The 27,204-nt window shown below is 46.2% G+C and overlaps 1 protein-coding gene across 1 annotated transcript; it reads right to left on the bottom strand.

Moving 5' to 3' along the window:
- Window positions 1–754: 754 nt before the first annotated feature.
- Window positions 755–24,677, bottom strand: LOC119393091 (uncharacterized). Its single transcript, XM_049415855.1, has 9 exons — window positions 24,542–24,677; window positions 22,699–22,871; window positions 19,438–19,617; window positions 17,428–17,541; window positions 13,989–14,175; window positions 10,298–10,387; window positions 8,145–8,236; window positions 4,095–4,211; window positions 755–1,100 (listed from the first exon to the last, which is right to left on the bottom strand). Exons 1-9 carry the CDS (start codon window positions 24,675–24,677, stop codon window positions 891–893), a joined length of 1,299 nt encoding a protein of 432 aa, XP_049271812.1. The 3' UTR covers window positions 755–890.
- Between the last annotated feature and the right edge of the window lie 2,527 nt (window positions 24,678–27,204).

Raw genomic sequence — 27,204 nt, 5'->3', positions numbered from 1 at the left:
TCTGCATTCCAAATACACAAACAATCGTTTAAAGTATTTGTATACATGTTAGCAGCAGCAGTATATGTATCTGAACACACACACTTTAATGTTGCGAAGCTACTTAAGCGCGATTAAGGTGGCTCCTTTTGCTAAGTTTGCAAACAATTTACTCGTTTATTATAAATGGCACCATACATATTGTACACAGAATAAAGGGCGAAGGGGCAGTATGGTGCGAATATCCTGCTAAAATGAAACGAAAGCTTCTTTATCATTAATATTGCTGACATTTCTTGCTCACAATCTGTAGCCGCTACTGTATCGGCACTCGAGTTGCACCTTGAGTCCTTATCAAAACGATGAATATGTTGTTGAGTAGTATGCCGTAAAACTTGCACGCGCTTGTGCAGCATGCCGACGAGAGCAGACCGAGGAGGCAGTGCGGCCGTCAGAGTGCAATGGCTTCAACCTCTTTATTTTCTTTTTTTTTTCGTGTTTTTACTTATATTTGTCCGAGTAGTCATCATTTGTTTCGTTTTCTTGTTATCTTCTTTTTCTCTCTCTCTCCTTCTATTTTGCTCTCATCTATCCCTGCCCTCCTCCCGAAAGAGTACGTAGGAGTTGTTCCCCTCCAGGTGGCAGTTGTCAGCCTGCTCTCTCACTATTTCCTTCGTGTCGTGCTTCGCGCGCGCGCGCGTGTGTGTGTGTGTGTGTGTGTGTATGGGGGGGGGGGGGGGCGGGTTGAGGCTGACGAGATGAGGCCGGTTGTGCAGCACGTCATCTGGAATATGAATCCTGTAAAGAATCACGTGGATCCCGCGTAAAACGTTCCTCTATTTCAATCTACAATAACTCTCGTCTGCGCCCGATAATATGGCATTAGAGTCTTATCTGAAGACAGAGTCAACTTATGTGTCCGACGAAAATGGCTGATTAGCGTCTGCTCCATTTCGTTGATCGGTACACTGCCAGTGCAGGTGCTTCGAGCACAAGAGCGCCACCTGCCGACACGCATTCCAGTCCGTGTCTTCGGGAAACAGGTACGTCTCGCCCAGCGCTGTGCCTACGGAGCGTGTGGCTTTGTCCCCGACGAGTTTCTCAACGCCGCTGAACAGCACCTGTCGTATTTTAACAAAACATATCATGCTGGCACGAAGGTACAAAATAACACTTCAGGTATATCTAGAAGCAACGAGATGCCTTGCCCACAATCACAGAATGTCAGCAACTGGCGTGTTATAGGAGCCGTAGATTGCTTTTTTTTTTCATGTTACACAAGTTTTTTATCGTCCGTACCATTAGGAAATCCATTCTGGGAGTAGCGGACATGCGACATCGCGCGAGTCAGTGTCCAAGCAAAGGAAAAATAACGAATGAAAAAAACAAAACTCTACGGTATGCAGTTTATGCGAAACACGTCTTAAAGGGACCGATAACTGCCCAGAATGTGAAATGAGTTGACTCCACTGATGTAAAGATTGTCCGTCACACTGACTCAAACCAACCCTGTTTTTTTTCGTGAGATATGGATTTATATTTTTATTTCTTAATTGAAAGTCGCGAAAAATGACATGTGGCGCCTCTGGTGGCAAAAATATGAATGATCCGATGAAGACGGCCACGTGACCGTTTATTGCTGTACGCGGTCGACGATTTTTTGTTAGTATTGAAATATTGTTCGTTTCTTTATATTAAAAGGTATTACTCCATAATAATGTCAATATAGGCCTGCGTTAGCAGTATGCATTAAAGTGGCGCTGCCTTCGCGTGACGTAATGATCCCATGCTCGTCAGCGCGTCTTGAGCAACTTTTCAGCGTGCTCATGCAACCGTGCACGCAGTTTCCAGGTCGATAAGATTTTGGAGCGACATAGTTTTGCTACCTACACTTCGTCTCAGAAATGACGCGCGCTGCTACTCGGTGCGGCCGTGCATATTCACATTACGTTTTCGATTACTTGGCTTGGCTCGTGTATCGAGAGAGTAACGACGCCGGGACAAGCCATCCATGGCACAGGCGCCGGCAACCTTGAGCGCAGGCGCACACAAGTCTGTACAAATACCGGGAAGGTGTATAAAGGCACACATCCCATTGTAACAGCTTGCTATTTTCAAAAATGGTTGGAAAGCTCAAAATAAAGGTGGTTAAGCATAGTTACAGTAACATCCTGCGAAAGTAGAACAACGACAGCTTTCACTAGGGCTAGCGGCATCGCTCTCAATTCTCAGCGCTGCTGGAGCAAGCCTCCATGCGTGTTTGGAGCCTTTCAGATCGAAAAATACTGCTTATAAAATAACTACGCGCCTTTCGGATAAACCACTGCAGCTACAAACACTACGAAGAGTGAGCTTCCTGTCGCGCCGTAAAAAACTGGGTCGAGAAAAATCAGTTGTCGGTCCCTTTAAAACAAAAACAACAAAATAGCGCGTATTGAATGACACCAAGCACTAACGCCGGCATATGTCTCAATGTGCCCTCGAGCCCAGATATTATGATTTCTCACGTAATCAAAGGGGTCGGATGCTTGTAAGAGGGGATCGGTAAGCAAGGAATCGAAAAGAAGGAATATTTACGCCAGGCATTGCACTTTGAATCGTATGCCGCACAGAGACAAGCAGGAGCGCTTGTGTACCTTCATGTCTCCTCAAAGGCGCGCTACATTTAGAACAGTAATGGCCGACTCCTCATTTAAAGGAAATGAACCAGCATTGACTAGTAAGGTTTTGTGGGCCAGTCGGTACATTATGACAGTGTGAAGGTTCCGGCAGGTTACGACGCGAGCACATAGAAAATATAAACGCACAGAGGCTGCACATACAAATGAAGTTTATTACAAACGCATTTCGTAGAACTCCGCCGCGCATGCGTAGAGAAGCTAGTGCAGTAAATAAACATGCAGAGACGTTTCTGCGCGCTTATTTTTTATGTGCTCGCGTCGTACTGCTGTATCCTTCACACTATCAGCATTGACTATAGCCTGTTTCTCAGAAGAGCTCGTGTCACGGCGGCTGTGTTGTACTGGGATATTGTTATACTTATTACTGGCTTTCTCTGCCAAGTTGGAGCTATAATTATTGATATAGCAGCCGAAACAAACATATTATTATTTCAATGGGGTGTTTCGGAGTGGCTCGCAATTTCGTGAGCTGGTATTGTTAGTCGAAGGTACACGAGTGATTAGCGAATATAAATGGTTTTTTAATATGTTTAAGCAGATGTCTGTGGCTATGTGTGACTCCGGCTATTCTTCTCTAACATGACGGCTGTCATCGTAATGTTGCCAATATTCACAAGTATATACAAATGAACACATGAACATAAATGCTAATGACACGTTTCAAAGGATGCCAAATAAAAATTGATTGAAATTGAAATTGAAATTGAAATTGATTTGCTTGGTGCTCTTCTGGCGACCCCGCTCAGTTGCGCCCTTTTATGCAGAAAAGAAGTGCCTTGAATATTCATATTTCACTTGATCGCCGCTCGATGTGCTGAAGCGCAACGTCAGTGATTGTCTTTGTGTTTCTTTACATGAGCTTACATTTCATTTTCGACTTTCCAAACGCAAGTTCGGTCTACGAAAAGCCGCTTCTGTAGAGGGAAACGTTATTGACTTTTTGTCTTCTTATGTTTTTTACGTAAACTTACTCTTTTTTTTTATCAACAACGTAAATTAAGAGCTTGAAAAGCAGCCTAAACACTGGTGAGAACATATTGTCATCGTCATTATTGCAAATGGGTTTTATGGAATCCCGCAAGGTGGCGGAATTACGAAAGGGATAATTGACAACCACCAGCTTGTAGCACGAAGCCACAAGGAAATCCATGCGGATTTCTCAGCAAGGAAAGCTCCTAGTTGAAAAATTTGTCCTAGTCCGGGGATCGAACCCGGGACCAATGCCTTCCCGGGGCGGTCGCTCTAACAATTGAGCTAACCTGGAAGCTAGCAATTGGCAGCGCCTGGGCGAATCCGTCAACAACTCGAAGCTCATGGACCACAAGGAAATCCGTAAGGATTTCCTTGAGGCTTCAAGCTACAAAGTGGTGGTTCCCTCCTTCCTGGGATGACTTTCATAATACAACGACTAAAAGTGGAACTTCGTTGGCACACCTTACGCTCTTTTCGGTCGCCATCGTCGGCCGGCTTCTCCCAGCACACGGTGTAAAAGCGCCGGTTTGGCTGGTTCGCCAGCCGCATCGGCCTCTCCAGAAGACCCTGCTGCCCTTCCTGCAACACACGTGGTCGCTCCTCTTTTGCAAAGTCTCCGAACTACTACAGTGCGTTTCTCTACGACACTTATTAGCACTCCATACGCCGTAACTCGGCGAAAAAAAAAATAGAAGTCGAAATCGGAACGCTAAGGAGAGCACAGGCGAAACCCGACGCTCTCACGAGACGCTCATTAAATAAATGTGACGCGCAGCTCGCACGGTCACGTGATATTTTTTTTTTTTGCTTCATTTCATTTACTCCGGCTTTTCGTTCAAGACACGCAGGGCTTTCGCCCTAAAAGACGTTGCCACCACCAACTCGATATCGAATGCACCGTTACTGAAGCATGCAAGGTGCATGCCAAGCAAGCATTTCGCCCCCGACTTCACCCCACCCGAGCGAGCTTTCTGTTTGTAAACTTGCGTTCACCTTGCTCTATCAGCGCCAATTCTTGTGATAACGACCTTCGCATGTATTAACATCAAAGCGGTGCTCTGAGCTAGTCGGTGGCTGTTAATAGTTTCTGCTTACACACTGAAGGCAAGAACGGGGACAGAGACGATGGACAGTGCGCTTATCATCAAGACTGACAATTTGGGAGTGAAACCGTTCTGGCAGAAAGCCTGAAGATCCTTGGGAAGTGCAAAATCCGTCAGTCAACACATGATTGTCACGTGTGCTTGGCATTTTCCTCCAGATCGTCGTCGCATTTCAAGCTTGAGCCGTCCGCGGCACGGCATAGAGTGCCTCGATGTCCTCCTCGCCCACCGGAGGGGCAGGCGAGGAGGACATCGAGGCACTCTAGCACGGCATAGATTTACTGTATATGCCACCTTTAGGTATGCTAACTAAATGTAGCATATACAGTAACTCTAGCACGGCACTGTTCGTTGCACCGCCTGGTGGCCGTAGGGTGCAACAGTACATGTACAGTCGTCAGCAAGCGTAATTCGAACGCTCCGCAGCGTGGCCTGAACTGGTTTGACTGATGCCAGCCACGAAGTGCTGGGCACTGTTGCCGAGATAATACCTCGGTATACTTGGACAGTATGTCGGCATGTATTGGTAACATCTGGGCAACAGGATGCAAAGCTACGCGGCGCTGGCGTCAATCAAACCGTTTCAGGACACGCTGCGGAGCGTTCGAGCTAAGCTTGCTGACGACTGTACGCTATTTCCTGTTGTCTTGCCGCCGCTGTGGCTCAGTGGTTACGGTGCACGGCTGATGACCCGAAAGACGCGGGTTCGATCCCGTTCGCATTTATGGAGGTGGAGTGCTAGAAGCCCATGTTTAAGAACCTCAGGTGCCCGAAATTATCCGGAGCCCAGCGCCACACAAACTGAGTCACATTGGGGCGTTAAACCCCCTAAACTGATTGCTCTGTTCTCGCGTTCGAACACAAGATCTCCCGCATAAATAAGTGAGTCCAAACTAATTTCTATAGCGTCGTATTTTCAGTGGACAGCACTTCACAACGATGAACACGAGAAACCGCTTAATAGCGACTCCGCATAAATTTCACATAAAGCATGCATCCATCAGATAGAGCGAATTTATTAGAAGGCAGAGAGGCCGGCTTGAGCTTAAGCGCTCTAGCCTGCTAGTCTGCCCAGGGGAAAAGGGGAAGGGGGAAAAAGAGTAATGAAGATGGTGATGGGGACAGCAAGAGGTAATGCGTATGTACATGCATCCATCAAACACGCAAATGAATCAATACTTTATCGACACCAGTCTTATGCCAAGCATTGCAGAACTATACGAGTAACCTAAGCCTAATTAAGACAAGAAAAGTATGGGAGACATTATTTGTAGTCTTTAACTGGAGTCTGGTAAATACGAGAAAAATGGAACGGAATTATTGTGGACGAAAAAGCGACTTTGCCGCCTGTAGGGACCGAATCTACCGCCTTCGGATAACGCGTCTGATGCTCTACCTATTAAGCTACGACGGCAATCACTCTCCTGCCACTTTACTGGGTATTTCTGTGACTGTACACCAGGGAGCCAGCGTCGTGGCAGCGAGTGTGGAACACTCCCAGTTTGGAACCGAAAGTTCGGTCCGTATACCGGCGGCGAAGTTGCTTTTTCGTCCACTTTAATTCCGTTCCATTTATGTCACAATTACTGCACTACAGGTAAAGACTACAAAAAATGTCCCTTATACTTGTAATAATATGTGGTGCGCGCACGAGAAAAAGAAACCCAAAAATCACAATAGTGTGCCGTGCGGTGTCGACGGGGAAGACAGCGGCAGCTCGTGAGATATGATTTGCAATATTTCTATTCTATAACCTCTCTTATTCTAAATTTCCACAACATTTTGTAAAACCACTCAATTCTTGGCCAATCCCCTACAGTGGGTGTGAGCCACAGATATAGGTGAACAAGAACAAGAGGGCGCATGACTCGTGCCTTCGGCAGCGCGCGAGCTTCGTCGTTCGAGGCAGGACTACCTCGCTGGGCCACATTGCGACACTCCCACCAGCAGAGTGGATAGCTCCGCTAGACGACTGGTCTAGGACGGCAGGCTCCTTCCCCCGCTGGGCGACCGTGCGGGAGAGCTGGCGCCGGGTTCCTGAACCTGCCCTGGCCCCGCTGGTACAGAAGGGCTGGCGTGGGGCTTCCGAGGCGTACTGTTGGGGCTCAAGGGCACAACTCTCTACTGCCAAAACCCGTGTGTTGTCGGCTTCAGTTCGTCGACCGTGGCGCAGAACCACCCAAGCTCGACGCGGCGACCCTGCGGCCTCTGTCTTCGTCACTGCAGGTGACGGCGCTGCAGCAATGTCGACTTCACCACTGAAAAGTTGCGACGTGGCACCAACAACGGCCCAGGCGACTACCCCGACGACCTGAACTGTAGGCCGGACATTCCATTTATTCACTTAGCTTAGTTCGCGCGGTTTACATTAGGAATGTCGTAGTGTGTGTGTTTGTCCAAGCGTGGAAGGTGCAATACAAGTGTGACGTGTGTTTGTGAACTGGCCTGCTGTCTGATTCTTTTTGGAGCAGTCCTGCCCCAGTATCATAATACCCACCTTGGCGTCACTGTCCGTCGGTTTCTTTAGGTTGTGATAACAAAAAAACAAATCTACTCCCCTTCTTTCGTTCACGAGGAACCTTAGTGTGGAAAAATTCACAAGGTCCGTTATGTATTCGCTTAAGACGACTTGAAGGCGAAAGCCATCCTCTTCATTTTTTTTTCCTCCTCCGCCTCGGGGATCGGCCGACGATGTCATGTGATGACGTCATAATGAAGCCACAAGTTATGGCTACCTGTGACGTAATTGTGGCGTCATCGCATTATAATTTCATGCATCATTTCGTGTTGACGCCGACACCGCTGACGGTCGCTCTTTCCGTTTGATGACGCATTTAAAGCCTTAAAGAAAAAGTGTAGCTGACGATTGCAAAAACTCAAGGAAACGCGACAATTACAAAAGTGAAGTCTCTTTGGCGGTCTCTAAAACAAGTGCAGCACATAAATAAGAATCATTCAATTCCTTGTGATTTTTAAACTAAGTTGTTGTCTTATAGACTAATTTTATTCTTTATGCATGGGCGCCACCATCTGCGGCTTCAATACTGATGACTTCTCAGTTTATCTTTCGTGATGTCAAATTAGCAAAGTGATGAAGTGTCGAGTGCATTCGTTACAGCTGTTTTCATGCTTACGGGTCTACTGTAGCACCGCTCGTTTGGTTCCTACAAATACAAAACGGCAAGATTAACAGCTAAAGATGGTGGCACATACGCACACGTAAATAGTCTATACATCCTACTTGACACGGAAAGTCCCTTCAACATCAGCACAGACACGCCAGCACATTATGTTATTAACGATATTTTTGTTAAACTCCTACGGGCGTACTAACAAAGCTTCGAGACTTAGCGACGTTGTATGTTAGATCTGGGTGCATTGTATTAAACCATTCAGCCGCGAAACTTACCTTGTTGGCAGCGTGAATGATGCCAAGACACTTGCAGTCTTGAGGTTCAGCCCGATTAACTGCAACTGAATAAAAAGAAGATTGCAGTAGCGCTTATCTCACAATGATTGTCTAAGTCAATGTGAGAGAATTCACACATGCACCGTTGAGCTTAAACATCAATCCTTTTATTGGTTTCTTTGAACTTCCATTGTGTCTTTTGCCGTGCCCCTGAGAACGATTCGGAGATGAACAGTAAAGTACTGCACATGTTTAAACGCTCTTATACATGCGGTCAAGGCAAGCCCTACGATACTTCCTGTTCTTGCTGTTGTTCTGATAGAGAGAGCTGTTATCCTTTATAAATGCTTGAAGTGATTCATTCGCAAAATTGTATGCATCAGTGTTGGAATACCATTTAGTACGTTGATCCATTTGACGTATTACTTTGTTAATTCTCAAGTGTCACCGAGTCGTGTCAGGAAAGAGAATGAGCCTTTGTCATGCCAGTTGATGTGAGTCACACAGGGCGAGCATGTGGCAAGGGGGGCGCTGCTCGAGTGCAATCTGTTGTGCCCTTTCCCAAAATAACGCCCAGGAAAGCCACTCGCTCACCGCTCTACGTATAATCGCGGATTCGATTCCTCGCGGGGGAGCAAGTTTTCTCAATCGTTTAACGCGTATCGTCGGAATGGTTTGCCCGAAGACAGGCAGCCAAGAGGTAGTGTGCAAGCGCGACTTCATGAGTATAGCGGAAAAAAAGGAAAGGACACAGTGCTACTTTCATTCAGTATAACGTCGCTGTATCCGTACAACGTCACAAAAGTAATCTCGAGTTATTTGAGTATTCACTGCCGAGATCGTGGCCGCATCCCGATATTTGAAAAAGCTTCTATTTCGTATAAGGCGTATAGTACGATGAAGAGAGAAATTGCAAAGCGCTGTGAGATAGCTAGATTAGAAGACACGTGCGTAAGCAAATCTTCAGCATTCCTACCTCAAAAAGAGATACCATGCCTCGCTTTGACGGAAGTAAAAGGAATTTTTTTTTTCATCGACGGAGGGTGGGACGGGACAGGGGCTATCTCCCGCCCCGCCCGAAAGAAACTGCCAAACTGACATCACTTAAAGTTTATTCATTCATTCATTCGAGGGGCTCATTTCTCTGTCAAGCCCAACCAAACGAATTCAGCAGGCAGTTAGGCCAGGGAAAGCATGGGGGACATTATTTGTCGTCTTTACCTGTAGTGTAGTCATACTGACGTAAATTGAAATTAATTAATGTAGCGAGAAATTGCATGGTGGGATCCGAACCCACAACCTTTGAGTAATGCGTCCGATGCTCTACCAATTGAGCTACAACGGAAAGCGCATCCCCGTCCACTTCGTTGGGTATTTCTGTACGTGCAATCCCTGGGAGTGTTAGCCAGCGCCACTCGTAGCCAGGGTGATTTTTGTACTTTCCAGCACGGTGGCCTCCAGCATGAAATGTACAAAAATAACTGTGCAAGCCCAGACGTGGGAATCGGTGAATTTTTCGTAGTGACATAAAGAAGTGATCGAGCGCTGTGAATGAAAATCATTTTGCAGATTTCAGGTACAATGCGGTCGTAACAAACCCATTGTGGCGCGCCTCAGATATGACTATTCTTACCGCACATTTAGTCACGCCCAGTGGACGGTAATCTTGGATAAAGAAATTCTCGAATTTGAAAGTAAAATATGCTACGAGCAGACAGCCTCTCATTGTTTATAGTAGCATCTGTTCAACAGCACTAAGCTTTGTTGTTCTGTAAGCCTTTCATTGGTCAGTTGTTTGTTTCTTCTTGCTTTCCTACCACTTTTGGTGACTTAGTAATTTATCTGTGCCAGGCACGTAGGCAAGGGGGGGGGGGACTCCCCCCCCCCCCCCGAAATTCCTCCGGCCTTCTATATTCCCGGGCAACTTTTTTTCTTTTTGCCATGGAAAGACTTTCTTTCGAACAATTAGGCCTTGGGCCCCTCCCGAAAAAAAATCCTGGCTACGTGCCTGATCTGTGCCTAGTGTTTTACGCAGCAGTTTAGCCTGGCATGTCCTTTAGTACAAAGGTTGAAGGTAAGTCCACCGGCACTCTAGAGAATTATCCAAAATAGAGATTAGATGGCAAGGACAATAGACCACCACACGCACTCACCTGGGGAACCAGCCAGTGATCCAGCACCTTGCTTTGGACTGCCGTGGATAATGGCACTCGATCGACTGTGTCGCCGTTTGCCCTTAGCCACTGCGTGGTAATAGGTGGATAGCAAAAACGTGGCTCTCGCAAAGGATTCTGGGCTACGGCGCCCGTCTGCATCGACTTCCAGTTCGAGACGCCGTGCCGCCGAACGGGCGCTGTTGCTAGTGCCGTCGCTTTCTGTGTGTTCCATCTTGCAATCTCGGTCCCTTTTTCTCACAAATTACTGCATAACACTTGGGAGTATGTGCAGCTCAGTTGAATAACAAGTGCAATCACTACGGAATAGTTATAAAGGTGCGAATGGTCATGTCCTCATTCACGTGGCGTGCACCTCCCCACATATGCATGTTGTTTCGCCGCAAAGGGCGTTTTCGCGCATATTTTGTGGCATATAAATGTTTGTTGCACATAATAATGAAATATCCGCCCAATCTGTTTTCCTGTTGCTAAATCGTAAAATTATTTGTTTACTTTTGTGTTGAAAAGATACCATCTCGGGTTCGTATAGTGAATGGCAATAGTAAAACGTTTCTTGCGCAAAGCGTAAACAACTCTCGCAGCTTTGTCGCTTTTCTTTTACGCCTCTGAATCTTCCTTTACACGAGATGTCGTTCCCTCGCGCACTCGAACATTGTGTTTCGATCAATGCGTGCGAAATTCTTCGCGCTCAACATACACTTGCCTTTAGATTTCCACTAAATGGTATGGACACTTCCCGCTTGCAAGTTCCTGAAATGCTAGAGACGCCATACCATGCAACTGGTTGCTTCAAAACCAACTTCGATCGTTTTACGTACTACGATACCAGTAACTGAGCGGCGTTTTTGTTCCGTACGTTGTCCTTTTACACGCTCAGCAGTTTTCATAAATTTCACAGAAAGTAGGCAATGCAGTATATTCAATGCAAGTTTACTGTATCGGCGTACTTGATCGGGCAGGCGTACTCTTGTCGGAAGTTCAAGCGATTTTGGAGCGTACGTATGTTGACATTTGGCACCATGTGCTCATATGCGTAAGTGATTCTGAGGCAGCCGCCGTTTGAGCTCGAATACACTAAACGAAGCTGATTCTGCAAAATATTACTGCGTGTTTTAAAGCATAACCGTACATCTGTACTCGCACGTTGCGCTTGAGACCCACAGCTCACCGTTCCCCGTGTTTGCCCATTTCCACTTCTCGCTTGTTTCTCTAAAATGCGAAATATCACGTATCCATTCGCAAAAGATTCCAAGAACACAATCACTGGACAACCGGTAACAAACGCGCCGCAGAAGTGCGCGTTTCCTTCCCGATTACACTAAACAGCAGGCGCCTTGAAGCAGCGAAGAGATATGCCTCGAACCGGATGTACCGTAGCAGATGACGCGCCGTTTTGCTATCCACCTATTGAACGGCCTCTAATAACACACGCATCACTATAACTGTTCTAAAAGAAGGAAGAATATTAACAAAATTAATATTCGCCCCCCCCCCCCCCCCCCTTTCGAAGATTTGAGGAAGGGTGACGTTTTTCCGTAAATAAGTAATGAAAATATGTTTGTTTGTTTTTTCAGCAAGTAACCCCCCCCCCCCCCCTTCCACCTCCCGAAAAAAGTTCCTGGCTATGGGCCTGGTCTGGTATATTTATAGGTTCGAAAGTAACGATATAATCCTGTCGGCTGTGGATCGCGCAATAGCAAGTAAGGTGCAAGGGTTGGTCAAAACTATTTTTCGCTACGTTGATGACTTTGTCATTTTTCTACCTAATGATAGCAATTCTCTTCTTAATGACGTGATGAAGTTTTTTAACGATCAGTCCTTTGGTTTAACGTTCAAATGCGAGTTGCCGAACGATAGCTGTATTCAGTTTTTAGATTTATGCATGTTTTTGAACCAATGCATGTATGCTGGTGTTATTCTCCTTGATCTAAAAAATCACTGCTGAGCTACTGTTCTGGCCAATCCAAGATTGTAAAAAATGGTATTGCCTCTAATACCCTAAACTCGGCCCTAAGCAAGCCGTGCCACTACAAAATGACGCGTAGCTTCCAGGAACAACAAGCACATCGCTTAAAACGTGCTATCTTCCCAGACTCTACTTTATCCAGCGTATGTAATAGGCTGCACCAATCCTTGAAGCTGTCGACACCTAGAGTAAGAACCTGCTCAAATGCTAAGTCAAAGAATTGAGCGGTTATACCATATGTGCATGCGTTTTTCCGTCGCCTTAAAAAGACTGCCAAGGAATATGATGTGAATGTTACTTTTTCTGGTGAGGGGGGACTGTGCTGCTGCGATGGACAACGGGAGGGAAGGTGTGCTCAGTGAATCACCGTAACAGATTTGCTTCTTTTGCTTGCTTTGTTTACAGCACTCCACTATCTTGTGGCAAGAAATGTGTATATTGGCCAAACTGCCGCATGCCTCAGCGAAAGGTTGCGTCGGCATAATAAAAACTTAAAGGGTCTTCGCATCTGCCTTCTCATTGTCGTACGTGTGGTTGTAAGCTAAGTTTTGAAGAAACGAATGTCATCTTCAGACACGTGGACAAAACGCAAGCGAAATCATCGAGGCATTACACATTAACTAGAATCAGGATCCTTGCATCTTAGTTTCGTCAGTCAGTCTAATAGATTGTGAGATCACCCCTCTTGAACAATTTTGCACATAATGATGGCGTTGGATGTGCACGCAAGAGGTTGTGTGTGTATATATTTCATCTGGTTTGCAATAAACCTGTCATTTGTTAGTTCAGCGCCTTGTCCTGTGGTCTTCTGTGTCTTGTGCTTCCGTCTCCTGCGCTGTTTTAAATTATGGCTACTGTACGCGACTGCCGAGGAAGATCGCAAACATCCTCCGACAGTACAATGAACTGGCGCCTCATGGCTAATTCCACATCCGCCTTCCAAGAAAGTTAAGATACACGTGAGAATCGGAAAATGGTCGTACGGGAAAAATAATTGACTCCGTTATCAACTCCCGAAACAGCAGTAGTTCTGTTACTGTAAGATTTTCACCTTGGTCCCTAGGTGTCAGATGAATTTATCTTTTTCTGAAGAACTGGTATACACCTTACGTGGTTTTGTAAAGTGATTCATGGTGTTTAAGACAAAGCGTGGGCAAAATTTTCAGTCTGGATACTGTTTTAGCAGAAGCCACCAATTTAAAGTAAAATCTGATGATAGCTGTCTACATAGATTGCATTTCATGTATTTCAAAGATTGCTCCTCGTGTTTTGCCTACTAAATAAATTTTCAAAATAATGTTAGGAATGAAACAACTAAATAATCTTAAGTAGGGTGCTAAGCTGGGCTTGTTGGTACAAGTTCAACTTGGGCGCGAAGAGGAGAAATAATATCTGTGCTTTGTCGCTTGTCATTGAGCTGTTTCACAACAACACATTTCTCTGACCAGGTGAAACTCTTCTGGACTAAATCGGGAAGTTACTTGCACATAAAATAATCATCTCTCTCACCGTCGCCTCTTACAGCTGGGGTACTATCCAATCTTCTTCTCTGTCCCGGTTGCTTATGGAAACAGCTTTGATGAAACATCAATGAAATTAGTGACAAGCGCGTGTAAAAAAAAAAACCGAGCGATATTATGACAATCATTTGAGTGCTCGTGATACGGCAAGCGTCTGTCAAGTGATACACCGTTGCGATACCGGGTAAGAAGACGACGTTTGGGTCGAGAGTGCAGCGAGGAACGAATCCGAGTGAATCCAGGAATTTGACCAGTTCCTCGGAAACGAGGCTTGCGTCGTGTGGCACGTCGGCTGCAACGAGCCGGTTGGCATCCCTGAAGTACTGCAGCAACTCGTGCACGGTCTCCGTGTACTCCTGGTACCGCTTCTGCGAGAACACAGCTCATACTTGCGACAAAACCACAGCAAATGAGATATAGAAATTGACTATCCCTTCAGCTAATGCTAAGGACAGCACAGGACAAACCCTATGCTCCCACGTTTGATTCACTGTTAACTCAAACATATAAATGACCTTTAATTCACTTTAATTTACTTCAACGCTTGAGTGATTCGCTGTCAATTGATATCACTTGATTCACCTCAAATCACTTTACACTTGATTCAGTGCTAATTCACATATGAGGCACCTTTAATTAATCAGAACTGACGTGTGGTTCACATGTAATTCGCCTTGATAATGTGATTCTTATGCACTCTTTGATTACTTCTAATCACTTGGAATACACTTGCTGCTTTAATTCCCTTTAATTCGCATTTTATTCACCTTTAGCTCAGTTTGATTTTTACCCGGGGTATGCGGGTATGCGCCGCACTTGACTTTTGGCGCCATTCAAGTTGTCAACGCCGAACGCCGAATTCGTTCACTCACTAGTCACATAAGACGTTCGCCTTAATACAGACAAGCTGGACCAAAATACTGGCTGAGCGCGCATGCGCTGCATTATGCACGCGTGCAGTGTTTCAAACGGGAGCGAGTGCCCCTCAATATCTCGGGGTCAAGTGACCTGAGCAGAAACGTCTCGTGTGACGTCATTGGCATAACGGCATGTCGCTGTCCATCCTTGCCTGCCAGTAGTGATGCTGGCGAAGCAGTGCGAAGCAGCACGGTGTAGGTTATCGGCCCCACACGTGACGTTTCTGCTCAGGTCACGCGACCCCCAGCTTTTGAAGGGCCAACAGACTGGCCAGTTTTAAAGTGCGACGGGCACCCTTCAGTAGACATATTCTGTGTGCGTGTACAAGATTATTCCTGGTTGCACAGGCCAGCATCAGTCGCTCTTAAAATTGTAACTAACGAAACACAACACACTCCTTATTCTTACTGCCTACTATTCTGGACATTGTCAAATTGCGCCATGTTGTCGAATTCCGCCATTGGACAAGTCTGATTGGCCTGGAGCTGCTAAGGCCTCTCCGATTGGCCTAAAAAGCCGTCATTACGTAATCTGACAAGATGGCGGAATTTGACAGTGTCCAGAATAGCAGCCACTGTCCATCGTACAACCAGTTCAGCCTTCAGTACGTGCTTCGTCAACACTTTAGGAGCTTCTGAAAAAAGTGGAAATTGGGATATATTTTAGGGGCGAAGCTCCTTAAGGCGGCACCCGTTCGTCCCTCGTAGTCGTAGTCGTAGTAGTCGTAGTCGTAGTGCGTAACCAGTCTTACGCTTTGACCTCCAAGGTGGTGCCGGTGGGAGATTTTTCCTGTGCTTTGTTGAACAATAAAAAATTCGCAGCGTTAGCTAAAAGTCGACTTCTTCTGTCTCTCATTCCCATTAGCAGCCATTCTTTACCTCCAAGGTAGTGCCTGGTGAGATTTCTCCTGTGCGTGATTAAACAATAAAAATTTTGTTCAAAACGCCGTTGATTGATGAAATAAACCAACGAAAGACGCCAGATGTTTTGTAAAAGAAAAACGAAAGAACGCCAGATGTTTCTAAAGCAAAACGAAAATACGCCAGCTGCTTAACGAAAGACGCCAGATGTTTTCTAAAGCAATGATTTTCTAAACAATGAAAATTCACAGCGTACATGTAAAATTAAAGTGAGCTGCAAGTCGTCATAACTCATCGAACCTTTAGTATAAACGCGCCCGATCTCACGTCGGTGATGATGTACTGGGCAGAATTCACGGAAGATTCACGGTTTACCGATGAACCTCCGCAGCTTCGCCCACTCATCATCATTCACTCCGTGGATATGCTGTGATTTTTTAGGGGCGAAGCTCCTTAAGGCGGCACCCGTTCGTCCCTCGTAGTCGTAGTCGTAGTGAGTAACCAGTCTTACGCTTTGACCTCCAAGGTGGTGCCGGTGGGAGATTTTTCCTGTGCGTTGTTGAACAATAAAAAATTCGCAGCGTTAGCTAAAAGCCGACTTCTTCTGTCTCTCATTCCCATTAGCAGCCATTCTTTACCTCCAAGGTAGTGCCTGGTGAGATTTCTCCTGTGCGTGATTAAACAATAAAAATTTTGTTCAAAACGCCGTTGATTGATGAAATAAACCAACGAAAGACGCCAGATGTTCTGTAAAAGCAAAACGAAAGAACGCCAGATGTTTCTAAAGCAAAACGAAAAGGCGCCAGCTGCTTAACGAAAGACGCCAGATGTTTTCTAAAGCAATGGTTTTCTAAACAATGAAAATTCACAGCGTACATGTAAAATTAAAGTGAGCTGCAAGTCGTCATAACTCATCGAACCTTTAGTATAAACGCGCCCGATCTCACGTCGGTGATGATGTACTGGGCAGAATTCACGGAAGATTCACGGTTTACCGATGAACCTCCGCAGCTTCGCCCACTCATCATCATTCACTCCGTGGATATGCTGTGATTTTTTAGCTTGACGTAACAGAGATAAGGACGATGACAATACATAATGGTCATGGCGTTTAGTAGGAAACTAAAGAGAACGTGAAGATTTAAAAAATTAATTACTGATTACTACCACAGTGTGGTTTTACGCGCTAGAACCACGATGTGATTATGAAGCGCGTCGTAGTGAAGTACTGTGGAATGATTTTGACCTACTGCGTTTCTTTTTATACTGTGCACGTAAATCTGAGTACACGGGCTTTTTTTTTCCTTTTTTTTTGCCTTTCTCCCCCATTTAAATGCGGCCGCCGTGGCCGGGAATTGAACCCACGCATTCGAGCTTAGCAGCGGGACACCTTAGCCGTTGAGCTACCAAGGCGGGAAAACGAAGATAGGGGAGCAGATTGTAACAAAACATTAAGCAGGGTTGACTGATGCGTATTCATTTTCTGAAGGAAAACAGCGCACAAAAAAGGGAAAGGAAGAAAGAGAGGAAAGTCTCTGCGTTTTAAGAAGACACAGAGCAAGAAGAATTCAGTTCCAAGAATTCAGTTCAGAATTCAGCAGAAGAATTCAGTTCCAAGAAGACACAGAGCAACAGCCCTCTGTCCTCTTTCTTTCTTGTCTTCGTTTTTTTTTTTTTGCGCTGTTTTTCTTCAGAAAATGAATACGGAAGCAAAGACGGACGCGAGAAGCTAAAAGTTATTTAACCTCGACAAAGTGCAATTATTGCGGTGTTGGTTTCCCTTTCGAGAACCTATGCCGCAAATGATGCACGTTTTACGAAAGCAGCAAAAGATGTGTCTACCTTTGTCTTTGCGATGTCCTTCTCGTCACCCAGTTTCGGTGCGCGGGAACGAGAGGCTGGTGGACACAGCCGCGACTCCGGTACGCACAGACTTAGAGCGAATAGGCACGGCCACTGCGCAGTCGAAGCACATTTATCCACAATTATTCCCTATTCACAATTTGACGCTTGTGAGCGTCGCTTTTCTTTTTCTTTATGGAGAGACTTGTCCTTAAAGGGACACTAGAGTGCAGAAATTATTCTTTGAAAACTCTACTTTCATTAATTTCACCATGAGAGGTTTACTATTGGAAGAGAAAGTTAAAATTTCAATTTTAGATATCGCACCGAAATCTCTGTTCATGAATGCCAGTGTGACGCCGCGCATTTCAAAGTGTTTCTTCTTTCGTATTTAGACCACATTGGCTCAACTAAATTTCCTCAAGCTTGGTGGCGAAAATCTCTGATTCCCTCAGATGACACTGTAGGTCATTTTCACCGATTAAGCTCCAGTATACTCTATCAAAATCTGTAACGTCACCGCAAGTTGTTGCGAGAACTTTAACGTGGCGTCGCTACCTGTACTTCCTCTCTGAGAGTTTTCTCGCGCACCATGCGTCTTCTCGCGCCAAGAGTCATGCTTTTGGTATTGAGAAAGTTGAATTTACTAACACGAGAAGAAACTTGTAAGACGCTTGAGCGTCGCCTTCAAGAGTAGAACGCTATAGCGTAACCAGGCCCTGTTCGCACCACCACCTCAATCGCTAGCCTGGCCTCGCTTCTCGGTTCACACCTAAACCGTGCCGCAAGGAAAGGTACGTCTGTGAACTGAACTGAACTTTATTTGGTCCCGAGAAGAGCAAGTGCGCCTGTAAATTTGCCTTCTCAAGATATCCTAGAAAGTCTACTGCAGGTATAGTTGCGAACGACATAATTCTTCCTTTGGCGAGTTGGCTAGGTACCCACTACGCGTTTGTACGGCAGCACGAGCACCTGCGCATGCAGCTGCACACGTTGTTGACGATGTTGATAATGATAATTAATTATGCCCGTGCGCTTTGTAATTGGTGGTCCTTTAAACAAATCGCTCATTGTGCAATTCATATGTTTTCACGCCTGGTGTGATTCTACGCTTCTGCTACGCAATATTACACGTGTTATTGGGACTCCTCCCGTTACATGACATTCATATAGTGTTTTTTTTTGTTTGTTTGTTTCTGAACACGGGCGTGGCTCTGTGGCAGTTTGCCCCGCGAAATTCCTGGGTTCGATTCCGACTCAAACCCAAGATTTTTTTATTATTTCTTTATTTGCATCTTTCTTGCATTTCCACCCACGGAAAGCGCCGTTTTTTTCGCGCACAACCAACGACGCCGACACCACAATTACTGCGAAACGAGCTCTTTAACGCTCTCGCGTTAAAATCGTTTTTCTTTTTAGTCTCCCTGTAAGACAATGTTCAATGTGCACATGTATGTGTGTTATATGTGTGCTGCAAGGCCTGCGTTGTGCATGAATTGAAGCAGTGTTTTAGCTGCTCAGCGACAAAATTCATCGCTGGAAACTTGCATGCCATTTTCACGCCGACTCTGATAAAACGCTCGACTTCAGTACAATTACGCAGCATTGTGTGTATACAACCAAGGTTGTGTGGACGAAGGATGTATGACGACACATTGGACAGGCAAGTTTAAAGCCAATTCCAAGTGTTCTCATTTATCTCCTGCTAAAATTTCAGCTGCACGTTGCAAGTATGTAGTTACTCTTATGACAGCAATATTTGTTTATGTAAGTTGTAATCGCTCAGTTTTATACATGTGTATTCTAAGCACTTGTTAGGCATGCTCTTATGCAGACCGAGCCAACCTCACAACTTGCCAATGAAACACCTCGTGCAGTCGCTTAGCCAAGTTCCTCGAACAAGATGCCTTGAATTTCACAGCGCAAGTATACTCTCCTAACAGCTTGTGCATCGTGTGCCACAACCGGTATGGCAGGCAAAACAAGCCAAATGCATGCCGTTATACATGCCTGTTTCTCGAAGAGCTGCATGTCACGTTGGCAGCGTCGCATTTGGCGTTTGCTGGGCAGCATGTATCGCAGGTTTGGCACCGGATCGGCGAGAAACACAATGCCTGGTCGCCAGCGCGAATCCAGTTCCTGGCCCAGCAGTTCCAGTAGAAGCCACAGGCTCACAAGGTTCTCGTCCCCCTTGACAGTCGGTTGAATTTAGGCACGGATCACATGATGCTGTTCTCGGGCCTGCTGCATGATGTCCCCTTAAAGGGACCTTGAAACTGCTTTCTGAAATTTTGTCAGCGTTTAGGCTACAACATTATTAAATCATTGGCACCATAAATTAAACGACGCACCTTGTATCAAGGTAGCTACGGGCAATGATATGTTATCATCATTCTCAGCACTACCTTGCCTCCTTAACTCGTCGAACGTCGGGCAGCGGAGACGGAGCGGTTCTGCTCCGACAGGTGCCGCAAGACTACCAGCCGTTCTTATTTTATTCTCGTGTACGCCGACAATTGCAAACGACAAAAAGGATGCGGACAAAAAATTGCAGTGGCTTAGCTCGGCTATGTCAGGATATACGTAGCGTTCGCAAAGGTTCAGCTGAATATTCTTAGCTTTCCAGATTGTCTAGGATTATTAGCATTCTTCTGTTCATTCTTCGTACGCTGAACCGCTAATTGCGGTTCAGCGATGAGATAAGCTTCTCGGCTCTTCTGCGCCGTCGAGCAGCATTTGCGCTCTCCTTCTCCATGGCGTTACCCGCCTGCAAACGCCAGTCAGAGGCGCTATCAAGCGGCCCCAGCGCAGTGTCAGACGGCGACTGCACAGCGAAGGCGAATAGCTGCGCGCGCGCCGGCGCCACTGTATCTATGGCTACGACGTCACTCCTCTCGAATGCAGCGCAGACCAGCAGCGGCGAGCAGCGCGCGGCGGTGGCGGAGTCTGCGCGTGCGCCGGCGCCAGCGTGTCTGCCGCGCCTACGAGGCCACTCCTCCCGAAAGCGCAGACCAGCAGCGGCGAGCCGCTCGCGGCGGTGTCAGAGAGCGCGTGAGATGCCAGCTCCGGTGACCCAGCTGTGTGACATCACTGATCCTCACGCATGCTCAGCACGGCTCATGACCATCCACGCGAAATCGGCTCCGGCTAGGCAAGTGTAGCTAACGCTACAAAAGGTATTCGAGAATGATCACCGCTAAGCGTAAACTCGGGCAATGTGATTGCGTCTTCATGGGTGAAGCCGCAAACGCGTGGATCCTGGCGTTGATCGGACAGCTCGCTGCACCAACGAGCTGAAGTGGCTCCGCTCGCCAGTTAATTGCCTTGTCGCAGCTTTACGAGTCACCAACCTCTACATTTGCAGCACACAACGTAGCTTGGGCAGCTCATGGCGTATGTCCTACAAAAGAAACCTCGAGATAAACACTGTCGCGCCGCTCACATCAACACGGAGCGCGTTGTAACACAGGCAGACGACGCTCGCTGCCCACCGGAGGTTCAGTGACGTATAGAGTGGACATATCCAATCAGATAATTAATAATATTATCTGGGGCTTAACGTCCCAAGATCCAATCAGATCGGTCGCCGCTGCCACGTATACTGGAAAAATGCTATGTATATAATGGAAGCTTGAAGTTGAAAACTTGTCCGGCTGCGCCGCTGCGATCTGTGGGGACGCTTGACGCAGAGAGCTTAAATTGGGCTGCAAATGATCCTTCGCACTTTAACGGTTCAATGCGGTTGTACAATATTGTCAAAAACGTTTCAGGGTCCCTTCCTGCCGGGCAAGTTGGTATCTGTTCGTGTTATAACTGCTTTAGGCGCTAAGAGCACACACGCACACACCACAACAGCAGACGACGGGACAGAGCGCCACTCACAACTGCTTTATTTTACACGAACCACATACGTAAGTACCCTAAATCCGCGCCTGCGCAGCAAACACACATTCAAGCATCAAGGACAATACGATAACGCACGCTCAATGGTGTGTGTTTGTAGCGCCACATCAGCCCGGAATTTCGCGCGGCAACACTCGGCCAACGCCGAACTGACACCCGCAACAAATCACTGCCAACTACTGCCATGACCCGACATGCGAGCTGGGCGTGAAAATGGCGGACAAGTCTACGAAAGCTGGTTGTGGCACCCCGTCAAAGAATGAGATCAGATGAATGCCAAAAACTATAGTGATTAAATAGCCAGAAAAGTATGCACTAACACTAGGGGCACCTTTGTATAACAGGCAGCCATATTAAATCTGGTGGCACGATTTTGCTTATTGAAGTTCATTGCACACCCACTAATGTGATAAGGAAGTGTGCCAAGTTTTAATGAAAAACCTTTATTAGCAAAATGTTATGAATGTTCGCGTACGGAAAAATAGCAAAAATGTTAGTTCTGAGAAAATCAACAAAAAAGATTTGAAACATGTGCAGCGCTTACACATAGGTGACCAATAGCCCTAAAATCATCGATATTTGCAGCTAGTTCCATCCTGGACCTTACTCTTGTGTGCCATTGCTCAAGCGGCAAATCCCCTTTTCTCTCCTAGCTTGCTTTGCAGCATCAGTGCCGTGATAGGACCCTTTCGCGATGCGGTGCCGATCGTTTCTGAGGCAAGTTTTTGCAGTGTAGAGGCTAGGCTCGAAGCCAACTTGATTAAAAATATCAAATGTGCTTCTGTTGCCAGTATTAAAATGACGCATCATACAAAGCAAATTTAATTATTTACAGGCTCACATACGTTTCCTCGAGGTGTACGACGTTGCGCGTCCACCTGGAGAGAAAGTTTATTACTTTTATGATAAAAATGATGGGTTTACAATGCTATTAGAGCATTATTACATGTTCGCACCTGACATGATTGTTAAATAACCAACAAAGTACTAAATATCAAGCTAATTTTATGACGCACACAAAACTGGCACTTTCAGTTTCGGTTTCGTAGATGACGGGTGGTCTAACATTTTTGCTTGTATCTTTGGAAAGAAACTGCGTAGACAGAAACTTTGTGCAGCAAAATGATGATTGCGCATTTAACATGACCAAAAACAAAAGAAAATGACATTGTGAAAAAAAAATTCGCTTTTTCCACTTGGCCTCATTGTGTGCGCCGGTCCCGTACGACGCGACGCCACAATGCGTCAGAAATGCGTCTCGTGTGGTGTCGCAACTGGAAATCTTTGCCGTGGAAACCGGCAACGGGCAGACAGTTAGGATGTATCCGGAAGTGGAATAAAAGAACGCCCCTCATGGACTGCACTTACCTTGAGCATTTCCTCGACGGACTGAGTTGACCCTACGGGCCCTGATGTCTCTTCATGCAGGTGCAGGTGACGAGCAAAGTAGGCCAGGATTAACTTCTCAGCACTGACCATCTCGAAGCCGAAGCAGTTCGCAAGGTCATTCACGATTTGACCTTTGCGAGACCCGGGACCTCCTGTGCAATTGAGACCAAGTTAGCTATAGCGTTCGTATTTTTCGTTGCACCGCAGTAAACATGAGGTGACAGATACAAGCCGTGTACCAAATGTAAATTAAATCACTGTTTATTCGCGCGTACGAAACTCCTGCGAAAGCAGAACAACGACAGCTTTCACAAGGACTAGCGGCATCGCTATCAATTCTCAGCGTTGCTGGAGCAAGCCTCCATGCGTGTTTGGAGCCTTTCAAGTCGAAAAATGCTGCTTATAAAATAACTACGTGCTTTTCGGATAAACCACTGCAGCTACAAACGCTACGAAGGGTGAGCTTCCTGCCACGCCGCAAAAAACTGGGTCGAGAAAAATCAGTTGTCGGTCCCTTTAATCACTGCAACGGCAAAGGATGCCGATAATGCTCTGCACACCGCAACACACTACATTTTATAGAAATGTGACATCGCTATTTGTGTTATCATGAAAATGTCGAACCTTGAAAAAGTCGTGATCTTCCGTGCTATGGTGCAGTGCGCAAGCCAGCGCGAAATGTTCCTCATTTTCAGGATTCGAAGGGCGAGCCTTATCGGAAGGCGGTGTTGTAAAGACATACAATTAAATTAGTGCGTTCTGTGCGTGGATTCAACTTTTTTCAGTATACAGGACAGGCAATATTTACACCTTAATTCGGACTGTTGCAACGGCATGCTTGTGAATCAGTTTGTTTGTTTTTTTTTTGTCGTTGTCGTTGTTGTTGCTGTTGTTGTCGTTGTTGTTGCCGCTAACCTTCAATATTTACACATCCATGACTGGAAAAACAAAGCTTACCATTTGTCCAGTGCTCTTTGCGATTGTCCAGCCGACTTCGTTAATGATATGTTGTTGAATTTCTGCATTACGTGCAAATCACCGTAAAGCTCTAATGTCGCTCATGTTTGCTTTTTACAGCAAAGCTTTCCAGAAGGTCGCTGCAAATGTGAATTTTAAAGCATTAAAGTGGAACCTCTAGCGCCCTCTCTGGAGTGGTGGCCGAAACTAAAGCATTAGAAGACCGGGAATACAGAAACAAATGAATAAAACAAAAACTCACACGCTCCCTTTTGCCTAAGAAGACGATTCCAAGGCGATCGAAAGCCATTTTCTTCGTGTTTTTCTTCTCATTCGAATGAATTTCATTATAGTATGTAAGTACAATGACGAATGAACGACTCGAACTCTGCTCCACTGCGGCCGCATTTCGATGGGGCCGGAATGCGAAGAACACCCGCGTATTTATTGGCGAAAACTTTGAAAAACGCCGACCAAAGTGAAAAGATATTCACTGGCATTTCGGCTCTCGCACGGGAGATTTCTTCATAATTTGCAAGGACACGTTGCCAGGCTAGTTGGTTCGGATTCTTTACACGGAGCAGCGCATTACAGGGACCGAGAATGATGAACTACCTCAAAAAGAGGCAGTTCATGAGAACAAGGCTCGCGCGTGGGAGCCGAAACGTAAGTAAATATATTTTCGCCTTGGTCGGCGTCTTTTAATATTTTCACCAAAGATGAATCCCGACCAGACGAGATCACGAGCCTCGACTTCACCCGTGTATTTAGTTTGAGGAGCACGTTAAAGAACCCTGGGTGGTCGAAAGTCCGCGACAACGGCGTGCCGGTTTTGTTAAAGGAAAACCCCAGCAATGCGGCTTACCAAATACAAGGATAAGCCTCTTCTCGGAAAGCGAGGCAACCGCTGCTCGTACTGCGCTGCCGACGACCAAGTCGACCGTCGGACCGGTGCGTCGGCGACGAGCGCCGCACGGCACCTTCAGCGCTGCGCAGCCCATCGCCGCCCCATCCGCAGTGGTCGTCCGCACGCCACACCTGAACCGCCCGCGGTGGCACCTCACCGCGACGGCGCTCAAATCGGCATTCGTCACGAAGTGTGTCACGCGATTGAGCCTTATTTTTAGCGCACTCGATCTGCTCGGTACACGACTCATTTCGAAGATCACACAACTGTTTCTGTCGAAGATGACCCAGGAAAGGGTCGATCGAATGCTATAAAACTGCATAAAAGGCGTACTAAGCTCAGTGGAGGTGGTGATGTTGCCGTTCGCGAAGTGCCGCCCGTGTGATGACTTCAGTAGCATTACCTGCTGCTGTCAGCACTTATGCTTTTTTATTTTTGTTTTATTTTTGCATACTGCAGCCCCACCGGGGCCATTGCAGGAATGGGGCTAAAACATCATACATTTGAAGACAAAAAAACACAAAATGGCAATGCACGAACATCTCCAGGTATTTCAACGTTCTATTTACGACAGGAAAAAATTGTTTGAACATGTCTGTTCTAGTATGAAATGTTGAAAGGTTTAGTATGTGAAAGCTACGAGTACGGGAATGATCAGCGAACTTAGTACACTTGTCTAAACAATTGAGGTGTGACGAGTTAATCAGCAGTGCATAAACTTGCATAGCTCATGACACGTTAAGATTACCAATGCGTGACTAATTGTCACGCTCCTTCCTTCGGCGTTCTTGCGGAGATGTATTAGGCTACTACTCAATCATGCATGTCACGCCACTGTTGCGTCACGCACGACCGCATTTGGTGCTGAATGTGGCCGTTTGTGCACCATTCACGCAAGCGTATTTTTAAGACAGCGCAAAAAACAGAAGCACAAGGCAAGAAACACCACAGGCGCGGAACCACCAACTTATTGCAAACTGGAAGGAATAAAATAAATATCCCAAAAGAACCACATGCGTGCGCATCCATGGTGTCACCGTTGTGTGCAAAAATGTCCAAGAAAGTTGATTTCACAAGCCATTAGGCTGATGGATGTAAATGAGATACAAGAATCACAATTTTTGTTAATGGGGAATGCCTCGTTGATTTCGCGTGCGTTTTTGCATACACGTGCCTGATGACGATATCAGTTTCCTTCAGAAATTGCCTTACAATTACGATTGAAAATTAACCTTAACCAAGCCGCCCAGTCTCACGTCCTTTTACACAAGCGTAGCTCGGCGCTTCGTTTGTTGATTGAGAGACCGGAGTGTGCCTATGTGGGGCTTAAAGCCTGCCAGAAATCGACAGGCTTACAAAATGTGTAGTTTACTCCCGAAGTTTAAAGCTTGCCATGGTATAGCGCAACCACATTTGAAACCCCGTAGCGGTATGGCAATCCGTTCAGGGCTGAAAGAATTTTATTACGTGGCACAAATCAGAAGATTACGGAATGTCCTTCACATAAGAGGTGGTGGAAGGGAGGAGGTCAGAGCACTTGCCAGGGGTGGCGTCACGAATGGAGGTCGGTTCTCAGCACAGACCCCCTGCTAAAAAGAGCATTGCCTGCCACCGGCCCTCGTGCGCGCGTTACCATCAGCCTCGTTCATCAGTGACGATGCGCTTCCTTACCGTGTGTCGCCGTAAAAATTGCTGACGCGTTGTAAAACCGCTCATTCGCCACGGTTGTTTCGCTCGAAGCATGGTTGAGAGCGCTGCAATGCGGCAGCGCAAGTAGCGCAGTCACGGGGTTTTATTTCATATTTCGCGGGCTTTCTTAAAACGTTGAAAACGTAGCACGTACAGAGTCCGTCAGAAGTTCTCAGGCCACTATCCCATGCATTCCTATGGCAGGGTGGCTTGGGAACTTTTAACGGACTCTGTACGTTGCCACAAAAAATGGGATCGGTCGTTTCGGATTGTCGTCTACAACGTAACAAAACGCACTTGGTCCAAAGTGAATACTAATAATGTTGCATAATTGACCTCCGTTAATTAATCAGTTAAGCGCAATGTAAAAATACCCTAACTAGTTCCACATGACGGCAAACCATATGTCGTTGGTTTCATTCGGTTGTAGTTAAGCACTTTTTTTTTTTTAATCTAGATTCTTGTACGTGAAACACACTCTATAATGCGAAGCCCCGTTTTGAGGTAGAAGGGCATTCACAAGCTGTGGTAATTTTCACAAGCGTAACACACACCTCAGGTTGTGAAGATGACATCCCACTGTTGGAGATGATGATACTTGAAGTATTTACATTGCTAGATCATGCATACAAAATTATGCGTTTATGCATTCCTTGAAATGAGTACTCAGTGGTTTATCGATTCTCATTTACACCAAGTCTTCACCGGTGACGTAACCGCTTTCACCGGTCAGGGCAGAGCACGGAGTGCGTCCTTCCTTTCGTCAGTGCGCACTTGTGTGAAAACCGGGCCCGCCGTGCTTTGTCTACAATTCCAGAGTGACAAGTAATTTCGCATTGTTTCACCGGCGTTCTACCGGTTCTAAAGGTCACGTCGAGCGCCAACCGTGTGCTTGATAACATCTGCGCGCTCTAACAGCAGCACAATATGAG

Source organism: Rhipicephalus sanguineus, chromosome 5 (assembly GCF_013339695.2).
Source record: "Rhipicephalus sanguineus isolate Rsan-2018 chromosome 5, BIME_Rsan_1.4, whole genome shotgun sequence".
Classification (NCBI taxonomy): domain Eukaryota; kingdom Metazoa; phylum Arthropoda; class Arachnida; order Ixodida; family Ixodidae; genus Rhipicephalus; species Rhipicephalus sanguineus.
This window is presented reverse-complemented; position numbering and strand designations above follow the sequence as displayed.

Coding starts and splice junctions, on each gene's coding strand:
- LOC119393091 (XM_049415855.1), bottom strand. CDS start 24,677: ATGGGCTGCGCAGCGCTGAAGGTGCCGTGCGGCGCTCGTCGCCGACGC. Junction 19,618..22,698: donor CCGTCGAGGAAATGCTCAAG/GTAAGTGCAGTC, acceptor CCGACTGTCAAG/GGGGACGAGAACCTTGTGAG. Junction 17,542..19,437: donor TGCAGCTCTTCGAGAAACAG/GCATGTATAACG, acceptor TCGACTGCGCAG/TGGCCGTGCCTATTCGCTCT.